At 46.9% G+C, this 15,072-nt stretch overlaps 1 protein-coding gene across 1 annotated transcript in view; it reads left to right on the top strand.

Moving 5' to 3' along the window:
• Positions 1 to 15,072, top strand: part of ZFHX4 (zinc finger homeobox 4) — a 183,025-nt gene that overhangs the window by 28,760 nt on the left and 139,193 nt on the right. The window contains exon 3 of the mRNA XM_054167486.1: positions 1 to 223. This exon is cut by the window's left edge and continues 280 nt beyond it. Within this exon, the coding sequence (XP_054023461.1) occupies positions 1 to 223 (223 nt within the window). The remainder of the gene's footprint in view (positions 224 to 15,072) is intronic.

Here is a 15,072-nt window from a genome sequence, read left to right on the forward strand (position 1 = left end):
CTTCCAGCTCCACTGCAAGACTGACAAACACATGCAGAAATACCAACTGGTGGCTCACATTAAAGAAGGGGGCAAAACAAACGAGTGGAGGCTGAAGTGCATTGCCATTGGCAACCCAGTTCACCTCAAGTGCAACGCCTGTGACTACTACACCAACAGCGTGGATAAATTGCGCTTGCACACCACTAACCACAGGCATGAGGCCGCCCTGAAGCTCTACAAGGTAAGCCACCGACAGCCACTGCAGAGCAAGAAAGGAAGTGTTTGGGTGCTGAGAAAGCCTTTGGTTGTGTGGCCAGTGTGTGTAGAGCTGACCCAAAGCCATGCAGGTGTGGCAGGGAGCCGTGCTCCTGGGGAGCAGTGCTCTGGGGGAGCCCTGCTCCTGGGGAGCCGTGCCCCTGGGGAGCAGTGCTCTGGGGGAGCCGTGCTGGTTCACCTCAGGGCCCCTTTTGGATGGGGGAACACAGAAAATGGCAGATTTTACTTTTTTTTTTTTTTTTTGCCTTTTTCCAAAGAGGTTCACTCACAACAAATGACCAGAGGGGTTTTACATCTCTTGGCATCTTCTAATTCCATTTTGAATAGAAGCTTGTTGCAGGTGATGGGCAATGCTGATGTTTCCATAGTGCATAAGGGAAGGCGATCACTTTCCGGCACGTGTGTCTGTTAGCAGCCCTGATCTATCACAGCCAAGTTATTTCACATTGGTATTTTCAGTAAGCACATGGGATATTACCAGGGATATTCCAAAGTAAGCACTGTCATCCTTTTGTCTGCCCTTCTTTTCCAAGCCAGTAATGATTTTTTTCACAAGCATGAAAGAGTGTGGTGTAGATAAATATGTTAGCAGAACGGCAACTATATTTTTATCTTTCCTGGAAAAAACTCTGTGGCTATAATGAATATGTGGGAGTGATGAATACCGTTTATTACACAACTTGTCATGCCTTTTTCCAAACCTTAATTATGGGGTAACTTATTTTCTGCAGCATGTTTACTGGATGGGCTTGATTGTCTTGGTTGGTGGACAAAATATATTCATTTCCAAGATGAATAACTTCATAACTTATTAAAACAAACAAACAAACAAAACCCCAAAATAACCCACTCCCCCCCAAAAAAACCACCACCAACAACCACCAACAACTTCTTTTGTCTAGGGGATATAAAAATTCAGGAAATATTGCAAACCATTAGTCACTGTAACAAGCTCTAAATATGATTAGAAAATCCATTTTGCAAGTGTTACCTATTGATTTGTACTAGAAATCTGTGATAACTAAACTATCAGGAGTTATCTGTGGGTTGCAGCAAGGATGCTGCAAATGTGCATGCAGAACAAGTAGGGAAGAGCCTCCCTCAGCACTTCTCTAATTTAAGCACGAAATGCTTAAATTTCTTGTTACTTCTTGTTGTTTTGTGGTGTTTGTCCACGTTCCACTGGTTGTGCTGAGCTAGCACAGGGTGCCCAGGCAATACGAAGGGGTTTTTAGTTTACAACCTGGTAGTTGTAAGCCTTGGTGGATCTGCTGTGGACAAGAATGGCAGCAGCAGCAGGTTGAGTCTAAGCTTGTCCCAGTGCTGGCTGCTCTGCTCTTTTCACCAGGTGCTTCATTGAAATTGGATTTTTCTTTAGCTCTAGGGGTGGGATTTTTTGTGCTTATTCATGGCTTGTGTTTGTTTGGTTTTTATCTTAAGATCCAAAGCTCTGTTCTGAAAAGAGCTTAGAGTCTAGTGTCACAGCTAGCCTGCCTCAGCAGCAAAACTGCCTTCAGAAGGGCCTGCTCCCTGGCATCCATGAAGTGGTTCTTGCTCCCTCCAGTTACCTTGGTTGTGGAACCACACTCCTAAGTCAGGTTTCTCCAGTGATGGACGTTAAATATTCCTGGTCCCTATCTCTTTCTCTGGATCATTTCAATGATCTGGTTTGTAAGGCCACCATTCAGAGAAATGCTGCTGCAAACCATGTCACAGAAAGGCAAGACAGAATGGCAAGGCAGAGGGCTTCCCTCAGATGGTTTCACTGCCAAAGTTTTGGAAGCTGTTCAGAATAAGATGCCAGTTGCTGATTTTTTCAAATAAAGCTATGGCATAACACTGGAGTTGCAAGGTAGAAGCTATCTGCTCTCTTCACACACTCAACCCAGTCCCTGGAGAAATCTGTGTTGTGGGAAGATTTGTATTGGATGTGAGGAAGAAGTTCTTCACCATGAGAGTGGTGGAGCCCTGGAATGCGTTGTCCAGGGAGGTGGTTGAGGCCCTGTCCCTGGAGGTGTTTAAGATCAGGATGAGGCTGGATGAGGCTCTGGCCAGCCTGAGCTAGTGTGAGGAGTCCCTGCCCATGGCAGGGGTGTTGGAACTAGATGATTCTTGTGATCCCTTCCAACCCTGACTGATTCTAGTAGGTTTGGGTTTGCAGCATGTCCAACAAAACATCTGATTCAACACACTAAGGGAGCAAGTCTCAGCTCTTAGCCCTCATCACTGCAAGTGTCCTGCCACTGAACCTGATGCTTTGCCAGATTCTGGTTTGTTAGGTTGAGCAGTTCCATGGTGTGTGTGGTGTAGCTGTCACACGTGGCATATGACCACTGCTAACCTTTTTAAGTTCAGCCTCTGAAGCTGTTAGGATGAAAGACATCCCAGGGGGGAAGAAAGGCATAAGCTCTTAAACACCCTCCTGCCCTATGGAAGGACAGTTGAAAGTGTACTGCTGGTAACTATTTGGGTATTAGTTATAGAACCATAGAATGGTTTGGATTGGAAGGGACCTGAAAGATCATCTAGTTCCAACTCTTTCCATGGGCAAGGACACCTCCTAGAGCAGGTTGCTCAAGGCCCCATCCATCCTGACTCTGAATGCTCCACAGCTGCTCTGAGCAACGTGTTCCAGGGCCTCACCACCCTCATGGGGAAGATTTTCTTCCTCATAACGACTTTAAATCCAGTTTCTTCCAGGTTGAAGCCATCACCCCTTATCCTGTCATTCCATGCCTTTGTAAAAAAGTCTCTCTTCAGCACTCCTTTAGCCCCCTTCAAATACTGGAAGACTGCTTGGAGGTCTCCCTGAAGCCTTCCCGTCTCCAGGCTGAACAGCCCCAACTCTCTCAGCCTGTCCCCAGAGGAGAGGTGCTCCAGCCCTCTGATTATCTTTGTGGCCTTCTCTGGGCCTGCTCCAACAGTTCCATGTCCTTCTTGTGTGGGAGGTGCAGAGCTGGACACAGGAGTCCTGATGGGGTCTCAGCAGAGCAGAGGGGCAGAATCCCCTCCCTTGGCCCACTGCCCACGCTGCTGGGGATGCAGCCCAGCACAGGGTTGGTCTCTGGGCTGCAGGTGCACATTGCTGGCTCTTGTTGAGCTTCTTCTCACCCAGCACCCCCAAGTCCTTCTCCTCAGCTCTGCTCTCCATTCACACTCCATCCAGCCTGGATTTGTGTTTGGGATTGCCCCTAGCCAGGTGCAGGACCTTGCCTTTGGCTTTGCAGAATTGATAAAGCAAGTAAAAAAGTCATGTCTCCTGATAGCTGGCCTTTTAAAGACTTCTCCTTAGGGGTGCTAGTGAGAATCTCAGCTTTTACAAGTTTCTGTCCCTCAGGACTGCCTAGAGAAGCTTGGAAATTGGAGCCCTGCTAGGTTTCACAGCTCTCAGAAATCAGATAGCAGGCATGGACTGTTTTTACCTAATGTCATTTTAAGGCTAATTTGAAAGAGGGGAATGACATTTATACCAGCAGTTGGGGTATTGGTATTATTCTTGGCTAAGGTTTGGGGGAAGCAGTATGATGATGTGCACCGAGTCACCCCCAAGTTCTAGATGTGCACTTGCAGCCCAGAAAGCCAACCAAAGCCTGGGCTGCATCAAGAGAAGTGTGGCCAGCAGGGCAAGGGAGGTGATTCTCCCCCTCTACTCCACTCTGGTGAGACCACACCTGGAGCACTGTGTCCAGCTCTAGAGGCTCTGTTACAGGAAAGATCTGGATGTGCTGGAAGGTGTCCAGAGAAGGGCCATGAGGATGATCAGAGAGCTGGAGCACCTCTGCTACAGAGATAGACTGAGGGAGTTGGAGGCTGTTCAGTCTGGAGAAGACTCTGAGGAGACATTCTTGTGGCCTTCCAGTATCTGAAGGGGGCTACAAGAAAGCTGTGGAGGGACTTTTTAGGGTGTCAGGTAGTAATAGGACTGGGGGGAATGGAGCAAAACTAGAAATGGGTAGATTCAGATTGGATGTTAGGAAGAAATTCTTCCCCATGAGGGAACTGGAACAGATTGCTCGGGGAGGCATCCTGGAAGATTTTAAGGTCAGGCTGTATGTGGCACGTGGCTCTGGGCAACCTGATGTAGTGTAAGATATCCCTGCCCATAGCAGGGGGTTTGGAACTGGTTGATCCTTGAGGTCCCATCCTACCCTGACAATTCTGTGATTCTGTGTGCTTCGGAACAGAGTGTGACGCCTCTGCCTGTCACCCAGCAAACCTCACTTCTCCTTGCTGGTGTGCAGCCAGGCCTCGGGGTGGGAATAAAGGAGATTTTGGAAGCCTCTAAAGTTAGCTGCTAGCAGGCTTGATGGTTTTGTCAGCTCTTGGTGAAACTGTTGACACCAAGAGAGTTGTAAACTTTAGTCTTGATGCATCAGATAAACTTTTGGAGCACCTAAAGAAGGGGAAAAAAAAAAAAAGAACATTAATTTGCATGAATAATAGATAGATGCCTTGGGAGCCATATCCAATATTCATGAGTTGTGTTTATATTCAAGCAGCTCCTCCAACTCTTTTAAAATTAAGGTGCTGTGGATATGGTTTGGCAATAAAAACTTTAATACTAAAACCATCTGAAAGCGCAGAAAAAAAGAATCTGGGACTTTGTTCCTTCACTTTGTCAAGGACCTCAAAGTTTCTTCTTGAGTCCTTTATATTTATTTAAATGTTATTGTTTTGTGAGTTTTCCTTTTATAAATGTTGCCAGAGCAGCTTGATTTCTCTTCCTGTGCTTAACTAGTGATGGAATAAAAGCATGTCTTTTCATAACCAGAGCTTTTAAAGCCACCATGAAGATCAGAGCTTCTCTTCTGATGCTGTATAATTTTAGGCAGCACTGAAATGTCACTTTCAGAGTTAGGTTCTAAATGTGGCAAAGTGAAACCTTCAGCTGTTTTCCAAGTTATTTCAGAAAGAAAAGGCCTGATTGCTCCTTACAGAAGTGCAGTATTCGAGTGGTGGGGTAATACAGCTGGTAGGAACCAGAACAGAGATGGTTTTACCTGGTGTGAACTCAGCTTGGCCCAAATGAATTTCCCAAAGAATTTGGAGCGTGGGGCTCAGTATTAGCAATTCAGACCACACAGGAGTTTGGTTGGTCCTTTGCAGTGTCCATCCAGAAGCATTCAGTGATGCCACAAGCAAACAGAGAAGGCCTCTATAGGAACAGTGTGTGTTTCATTCTGCAGGAGGATGAGTTTGGCTGCTGCAGGCTGGGGAAGCTGAGGCAGGACAGCCATCTGTCTCTGGGGATAGAATGTACAGGGAAATTGGTTTGGTTGGAAAAGCCCTCTAAGGTCACCAATCCAACCATCAACCCAACACCACCATGTCCCAGAGTGCCATGGCCACATGTTTCTTGAACACCTCCAGGGATGGGGACTCCACCACCTCCCTGGGTAGCCTGTCCCAATTCCTGACCACTCTTGCAGCAAAGAAATTGTTCCTGATCTCCAACCTAAGCCTCCCTTGTCACAATTTCAGGCTGTTTCCTCTCCATCTATCACTCAATACTGAGGAAAAGAGACCAACCCCACCTCACTCCAATCTCCTCTCAGGCAGTTATACAGAGCAATGAGGTCTCCCCTCAACCTCCTCTTCTCCACACTAAACACTCCCAGGTCCCTCAGTTGCTCCTCACCAGCCCTGTTCTCCAGACCCTTCCCCAGCTTTGCTGCCCTTCTCTGGACCTGCTCAGCTGGAACTGCTCTTAAGGAAACCGTTTTCTAGCTTAGTCAAACAGTTCTCGCTGCAGAGAACTGCAATAAATATCATGTCCCGTGCTCATAACATACATTTCCAAACAGTTCAAATAGATAAATAAATACAGGGTAGCCTTGCGTGAGGTAGACTGGATTGACTGGGAAGAAGCTTTAGTTAACCAAGCAGCTGAACAACACGATGGATTTCTACTCACAAATAGATATTTGAAGTTGGCCTGTCAATAAATATTAGCTGATGATAACTTTAACAGACATTCCTTTCTATATTGGATGTTTACTGCAGTTTACATCCTATCTGCAACTCTTGGGGAGCTCAGGGGAAGTGACAGGCAGCAGTTAGCAGATTAATACTCAGCTGTGTGAAAACTACCTTGGTTTCCCCCTTTATTGACAAAATATTGATCCGTAACACTATTAATGCCCGGATTGTCAGCTCAATTTGGACAGATCACTTTGCCTCTCTGTTTTCTCAAACGGCAAAGGTATGGCCCAAAAGGAGTGACCCGATTTCAGTTTAGGAAGGTTAAAGGTTAAAGGTTAGCTCAAAAGCATCATCTGCCTAGCTTCTTAACTTTAAACTGATCAATTTAATGAAAATCTGTTTTGCAGATGGTGTTTTAATGTTTTTGGCAGGATTTAGGCAGCTTGAACATTAGACGTATGCTAGTAAAAATTATTTCTTTATTTGACCAGAACAACACCTTTTCTTTTATGTTTTAAGGTAAAAAGCATGTGGGTTATGGTATTTTGGCAAAGGACCCAGAAGCAGAAAGTGTTGATGATCTTTCCATATGGGCTCCAACCCAGAATGCCCTGATGTCTATTGCTAACGATGGCTGAAGAAACAAACAAAGCCGCATTCATTTTTTTACCAGAACGTTTCACTTTGAACCCATAAGGAAGAATTTCAGTCAGGGCTGTCCTTGTCTTCCTTGCCCAGGGTGGAATGCAGCAAGCATTAACATTTTCAACCTGGCAGAGCAGGCCGATTGTCTCCTTCAGACCTTGTGTTTGTAGATCAGCAGTATTCTTTTTCCTCCTCACAGTAATTGTGTTACTGAGCTGTAGGTACCACAAAGAACAGGGCAAATTAGTCAGCCCCAATGGTGAGCTTTATCTGATGGAGGCTGGCTGAATAAACAAAGACTCAGATGCTCAGAAGTGTACAGCAGAGCTTTGTGTCTATGTGTGAGGAGAATCTGGCCCTCACAGTTTTTGCCAAGCTCATGAAGTTTCAGCACAAGTGTGTCTTTCTGTTTTCAGATGCATGCAACTGGGCAGGAATGTCTTGGGCTGCTAATGCAGTCCCCTTCTAGGTTAGCTTTGTAATTAGCTGGGACTCGAGCCCTCTGCTGACATGCATTGTAATATTGCACACACCAGCAGAGCCTGCATGTAGCAGTCATGAAAGTGGTGCCCTTTGTTTCATATTGACCTTCCAACTTATTTAAAAAAGACTTTTACAACGAGCCTTTGTTTCGGCCACAAATGATCATAAACAGCTTTCTAAAGAGCCCAATAAAATGAGATAATCACAAATGTGCAACATCACATATTGAAAGGGTGGGAGAACAAATGGGGCTTTTACCATATTTTATAGGATGGATTTATGGTCTGTCCTTGGGTCACTTAGGGCCAAGAATTTTCATGGTCAACTGCTTGGTCCTGCTAGCTAGCATCCTCTACAGGAAATGCAAATACCACGCAGCACCTGCCCTTCAGCTGGGCTTAGGCATGGCTTTTGTAAAGCAAGATGTCCTCTTCTCTGCTGGTTCAAAGTCAAAAGCTTAATTAGACTAGGTTTGGTTTGTTTTATTCCCCCCCCCCTGCATCTGCCCTCAGTGAAGCAGAAGAGCCTGTCTGGATTCCGCAATGCTGTTTGCATATTTGGGTTTTAAATCAGCCAGGGAGATTGAACGCTTTGCTCTTCTTTATCACGTGCAGGAGGCACAAGTGGGATTTAGTCCTTAGGTAACTTTTAGTGTAACAGTTCCCCAGGGAGCACTGCTTGGGTTTTTCTCATTATCCTTGTTCTGGATGAAAGCATCGTTGTTAGGAATTAGCAACTGGAGGGGGGTGGTGTGGGGGTGGTGTGTGAAGTGTATGCACAGGGACGCGAATGGACTAAGAGCCCCCATCACTTTGTTTGCTTTACTCTGTTTGGCATGAAATGTTGATACTCCATCAGTCCAGAATTAGCAGAAAGCCACATTCTTTTCATTGCAATTGTCCTGCACTAACTTTTTAATTTAAAATCAAATATCCTAGATATGTGCCAGTCCAATTATTGAACTGTCATTGTCCCAGTATGATGGTAAAAGAGGTCAGGAGATTGTGCAGCATTGATTTGCATAAAAATCATTGTGGAAAGGAAATTGGAATATGTCCGCACATCTGAGGAGCCAAAACATGCTTTGCTTAATCTTATTCTTGTTTGGTTAGGTGAAGAAAGCTGTTTCCAGTGATAAACAAAAGTTATTCCCTTTTGTTGCTGAGCACAAACCTCACAGAAGAGGATATTTCAGTTTTTATAGTACTTTCATTTAAGGCTTTAAATGTTTTATGAAATTTAATTTCCACTGCAAGTTTTACTTGCTGTAATTCAGAGGGTTCTCTTGTGCTTGCACTCAGAAGGGGAAATGACTGTTGCAAGAACACGTTGTGTAGTCAACTGTACATCACCTACACCTATGCTGGGGGGACCTGGACACTACAGACAACTACACTTCTTGGAACAAAACCAGCTGGCAGCTGGCAGAAGAATATTTCCCTCTTTTAGAATTGTTTTTAAATATCATAGTAGAGAAAGAAATTCTCATGTGCTATTTTGTGTCTCCATAATTGGGTATTCTCAGATAGCCCTACCCAGTGGTCCTTGGGAAAACCAGCACGCTTTGTATTCAGCTTGTGGGACACTGCTAAAGCAAAAAGGTACCAGACTGTGCTTTAGGGAATTCCCATGGCCTGCATTGAAATGCCATCCAAGATCCCAGCCTGCATGCTGTCCCGGAGGAGGAGTGTGAAAGGACACTCTCTAAAAGGACACTTCGGACATGGCTTGCAGAGGCTTCTCTTTGAAAGGACACTTTGGACATGGCTTGCAGAGGCTTCTCTTTGAAAGGACAGGTTGGACATGGCTTGCAGAGGCTTCTTTTTGAAAGGACAGGTTGGACATGGCTTGTGGAGGCTTCTCTTGGAAAGGACAGGTTGGACATGGCTTGCAGAGGCTTCTTTTTGAAAGGACAGGTTGGACATGGCTTGTGGAGGCTTCTCTTTGAAAGGACAGTTTGGACATGGCTTGCAGAGGCTTCTCTTTGAAAAGACAGGTTGCACATGGCTTGCAAAGGCTTCTCTTTGAAAGGACAGGTTGCACATGGCTTGCAAAGGCTTCTCTTTGAAAGGGCAGTTTGGACATGGCTCGCAATGTGCAGTCTGACTGGTGGATCCAGAGCAGGAAGAGTGAGGAGAAGCAGTACTGAGCAGATCAGCCTCATTTATTCAGCAGGCTCAATACAGAACATGGCTGGGTAACAGCTGGGGTTTGTGCCTGGAGTTCTTTCACTCTGGCATTAAGAGAAATGTGTAATTATTTCTGGCCGAGCTGCAGAGTGGAGCTGCAGCGTGCAGTGTGTGTGAGCATTAGGGCAGTGGGAGTGCAGCTGCAGATGTGCATGAATAGATCTCAGCTCTGCATTTAGCAGCCACTCCCTCTCAGCCTTGCAGTACAGATTTTGTTGTTACCCTTAGGAGGTTGTAGCTATTCTTAGGTAACTCACCACAGGTGTCTTCTCCAGCACTGTGATTGCAGGTTACCAGACTCTCCCAGGTGGGGTTTTTCTCCTCTGTCTCTTTCATGTATTTAAGAATAGGCACAGAAACCTCCCCCTGAAATGTGACTGGGGAGGTTGGTGTTGGCACGCTCCTGAGTACTTCAGCTCTGCTTGTGCTTTTGCTAAGTGACTTAGGGGAAACTTCCCCTCAGTTTCTGCATTTCTCAGTCCTCGCAGACAAAATGCCAGAACTGGGGGAATTACTGGAGAGCCGATGGGAGTGGAACCTTCTAGAGACCTTGTGTGCTCAGGACTGGGCTCTGAGCAGTTTGATACATGGATCTCTGCTCTGGTGAGACCTCACCTGGAGTACTGTATCCAGCTGTGGGACCCCCAACACAAGAGATACATGAACTTGACAGAGTGGGTCCAGAGGAGGCCACAAAAACGATCCGAGGGCTGGAGCAGCTTTCCTGTCAGGACAGGGTGAGAGAGTTGGGGCTGTTCAGCCTGGAGAAGGCTCCAGGGACACCTTAGAGCTGCGTTTCAATATCTGAAGGGGACCTACAGGAAGTCTGGGGAGGGACTGTTCAGAAGGGCCTGTGGGGATAGGACAAGGGGTAATGGTTTGAAACTGGAGCAGGGCAGAGTTAGGCTGGACACCAGGAGGAAGTTCTGCACAATGAGAGTGGTGAAATACTGGAACAGGTTGCCCAGGGATGTGGTTGAGGCCCTGTCCCTGGAGACATTCAAGCTCAGACTGGATATGTCCCTGGACAGCCTGATCTAGTTGGAGGTGTCCCTGCTGAGTGCAGGAGGTTGGACATGGGCTGTGTGTGTATCTTGCTAGACAGACAAATTGATTTCTTGCATTGCACCAGTGGAGCAATGCTCCAGCCAAGTTTTGTACGGAAGGGGGAATACTGGTGTGCATAGTAGCAATGCCAGTGGTTTTGGCAAGGATTGGGCACAATCCAGGAGACATTTCATTAGATAAACTTCCATGTCTGTGTTTGTGGGCAAAGCAATGGAAGTGCACCAGGAAGTAGGTAGCAGTTATGTAAGTGTGGGTATCACAGAATCAGAGAATGTTAGGGGTTGGAAGGGACTTCCAGAGATCATTGAGTCCAACCTCGCTGCCTGAGCCGGAGCATCCAGGGCAGGTCACACAGGAACACAGGTTGTGAAAGTCTCCAAGAAAGGAGACTCCACAACCTCTCTGGCAGCCTGCTCCAGGGCTCCAGCACCCTCACAGTGAAGAAGTTTCTCCTCATGTTGTGGTGGAACTTTCTGTGTTCCAGCTTGTATCTGTTGTTCCTTGTCCTATCACTGGGCACCACCAAAAAGAGCACACCACCACCTTCACCTTCACACCACCACCTTCACCTTCACCCCCACCCCTCAGATATTGATAGACACCGATGAGGTCCCCTCTCAGCCTTCTTTTGTGTTAACAAAACATAAATTACAAGTGGTAGCTTGTGGTGGTGTGTGATCCTGCTGGTCTGCCTGCTGGGCTGGTGTACTTCATCCAGGCAGATCTGCAGAATGATGGTCACACATCCTTGTGCTGATCTGTAAAGCGAAGCTCTGCTAAGAGCCCTAAGACCTTTGCTTTGTGGGCAGCCCTAAAGGAGGATGTCATGGAAATGACCCCCTTGGTCTGCAGCAGAAGGTGCCAGCCCTGCAGCTCCGCAGCAGGCAGACACAGGGAGGGTTTTGCAGCATAGCCTCAGGGGAAACTGTCCCTGTGGGGGGGAAGGCATTAAGATAATCTTTAGCTTTTAAAGGCAGGGGGCATTGAAGGAAACAAGACTTGAGCAGAGGTAGTCCTTGAATGATGAAGTGTGCAGATTCCCATGCCTGGGGCAGCCTTGTGCAGTGACAAAAATAGGACAAAAAAAATGGTTTTGTCATATAGGAGGAGTGTGAGCAATGCTCCTCTGTGTGAGTAGGGAGCTACACTCTGCGTGGTGATGTCAGCAGATACACCTCAGAGTAATGCAGCAAAAGGGCATGTGTGACCACGTGAGTTGCCCAACAAACAAAACCAAACAGTGCCATTATTTCAGAGCTGCTAACCCAGGGCGTTCGGCAAGCCAGGCTGTGACCCTGGCTCACACAGCTCAGATACAGCAGCTGGGTCAAGTGCAGGCAGCCCAGCATGTGGAATTGTTTGGGTTGGAAAAGGCCTTTCAGATCATCCAGTCCAACCATTCTCTGACTCTACCAAGGCTGGGGTTACACCATGGCCCTCAGCACCACATCTCTGCCTCTTTGAAACACCACCAAGGATGGGGATTCAACCACCTCCCTGGGGAGCCTCTTCCTGTGGCTGAGAACCCTTGCAGTCAATTTTCTTTTAATATCCAACGTAAACTTTCCCTGGCACAAACTGAGGCCATTTCCTCTCATTCTGTCACTTGTTACTAGGTAGAAGAGACCAATCCCCCTCTGGCTCTGACCTCCTTGCACAGAGTTATAGAGAGCCAGAAGGTCTCCCCTCAACCTCCTCTTCTCCAGACTAGTCAACCCCAGTTCCCTCAGCTGCTCCTCACCAGCCCTGTTCTCCAGATGCTTCCCCAGCTCTGTTGTCTTTCTCTGGATGTGCTCCAGCACCTCAATGACCTTCTTGGAGTGAGGGCCCCAAAACTGATCCCAGGACTCAAGGTGTGGCCTCCCCATTGCTGAGTAAAAGGGAACAATCTCTGCCCTGTTCCTGCTGGCCACACCCTTGCTGATCCAGGCCAGGATGCTGGTGGCCTTCTTGGCCACCTGGGCACACCCTGGCTCATCTTCAGCCAGCTGCTGATCAACACCCCCAGGTCTTTCTCCGCTGGGCAGTTCCCAGCCACTCTGTCCCAAGCCTGGAGCATTCATGGAGTTGTGATCCAAGTGTAGGAGGTCAGTGTTCTGGAGTCTGCCCAAAGGAGAGTGTTTATTTGTAATCTCAGTTCTTCCTTAAAGCTCTCCCAAGGAAGGAGAACATATGCCACCTCCTTGCAGTGCTTCTTGAGAGAACCATGGAGCCACCTCTAACCAGAGAGGCAGCACAAAAGCTGCTGTTCAGGAATAGTTTTTGCCCAAAGGCTTTATAGAAAAATAGGTCACCCTTATTCAGAGGAAGCTGAAGACCAGTCCTGTTGAGACGACCTGTGTAAAACAAGTGCTTGCAGTGGAAATTCTTCTTAGCAGAACTTCAGCAGACACTTCCGATGATCCATGTCACCTTGTCCAACTCCCTGCCTCTCACCTGAAAATAAACTATAATCCTAAGAGTACTCCTTGAACTCTGGCAGGCTTGGTGCTGTGACCACTTCCCTGGGGAGCTTGTTCCAGTGACTGAGCCTCTCAGTGAAGAACCTTTTCCTGCTGTCCAGTCTGCACTTCCCCCGACACGGCTTCATTCCCTTCAAACAACGATGTTCCTATCTCCCCGTGCAACCTAGACAAAAACTGGCTGGCTGGGACATAGATTGAGGCCAAAATACTGAAGTTTTCTAATTGAAGAAACATTTGGTGAATGATTAGAAGCTTGATATTTTTACAGCTAGAACAATGAAAGTCTAAGGAGGACCTTGGTATTCTTGCTCTTTGTGTCTGCTGGTGATGAGAGCATGGAAAAAAGCTTGCTTTAATACTGCAATGAGACAGCTTTCAATATCTAGATGTTGCTATTTTGGAAACACCCTCTGGCATTTGCAGATATGTGTGCAGCTAATGAATGACTGGAAATCAGGAAGAGTGAAGCTGGTGGAATGAAAAAAAAAAAAATGAGGCCAAACTGCAAGTGTTTCTGAAAACCTTATGTCCTTATTTGTCCAGGAACTTCTGTGACTCAAAATCTTTGACCCAGGAGGAAGGCAGGGCCCTGCTGGGATATATCAGAGCAGGATCTTCTGAAGTCAGCTCTCAGATGACAAAGATAACAGGCCACGAAAAATAGTTTCAAACTAATTTTACCAGATCTGTGACCTGGAGTCATTGGGCAGGTTTGAAAACACTACTCTTGACCCCTGGGACTAATTCTGCTGCAGATGCATCTCAGAAATCATAGACACAAAGAATGGGTTGGGTTGGAAGGGACATCCAGTTCTGACCCCTCTGCCATGGACAGGGACACCTTCCATTAGCTCAGGTTGCTCAAAGCCTCATCCAACCTGGCCTTGAGCACTTCTAGGGAGAGGACTTCTACAACTTCTCTGGGCAACCAGTTCCAGTGTCTCACCACCTCCACACTAAAGAATTTCTTCCCAATCTCCAGTCTAAATCTGCCATCTTTCAGTTTAGAACCGTTACCCCTCATCCTGTCACTACATTGCCTGACAAAGAGCCTCTCTCCAGCTTTCCTGAAGGCTCTCTTTAAGCACTGGAAGGCCACTTTAAGGTCAGCCTGCAGCCTTCTCTTCTCCGGGCTCAACAGCCAGGCTTTTTCAGGCTCCAGCTCCCTTAGTCTCTCCTCATAGGAGAGATGCTCCATCCCTCAGATTATCTTCCTGGCCTTCCTCTGGACTCACTCAAGCAGGTCTGTGTCTTCTTTTGTGTTGTGAGCCCCAAAACTGAACAAGGTGCTTCAGGTGGGGTCTCGGAGCGCAAAGCAGAGAGGGAGAATCCCCTCCCTTGCCCTGCTGGTTAACACTTCTCCTGATGCAGCCCAGGACAGGGTTGGCTCTCTGGGCTGGGAGCGATCATTGCCAGCTTGTACTCAGTTTCTCATAGACCAGTACTCCCAAGTCCTTCTCTACAGGGCTGCTCTTGATCCACTTCTTGCCCAGCCTGTATTGTGCTTGGAATAGCCCTGACCCAGGTGTAGGACCCTGCATAGTCTGACAGGCTGTACGCAAGCTGAGGATATCCCTTGGCAGTTTTTTGGCTTGCTAAGGCAGCCTTGTAGCTGAAGGGAATATACTGTCAGTGTGCTCTGTCTCCATGGCCCTGTGCCCACTGGTATTTCGTGTGACACGGCAGGCTTCACCAGTATCTTCAAGAGACTTTGAATTGCTGTGATTGATAGAACTCAAGGGATAAAAGTCTTCAGAATTAGTCATTAGGACTCCTGATGGGTATTTCTGAGGCAGACCAGATCCTTTTTCAGTTCATCACTTTGAGGTCTCTTTGAATTTTCTAATTTTTTTTTTTCATGTATTGAAAAGCAAGAATAGGTTTGTGGGATCATCTATGACTCACATTACAGATAGGATCCAGGAGTCTTGCTTAGGTGTTTCTTTGCTTTCATGAGTTCTCCACTGAAAAGTTCAAATTCTGTTACCTCAGCTACCTCAGAAGTATCAAACAGATGAGAAGGTTCACCTAAAGCATTTTGG

The sequence above is a fragment of the Dryobates pubescens genome, chromosome 14, assembly GCF_014839835.1.
Source record: "Dryobates pubescens isolate bDryPub1 chromosome 14, bDryPub1.pri, whole genome shotgun sequence".
Lineage (NCBI taxonomy): Eukaryota > Metazoa > Chordata > Aves > Piciformes > Picidae > Dryobates > Dryobates pubescens.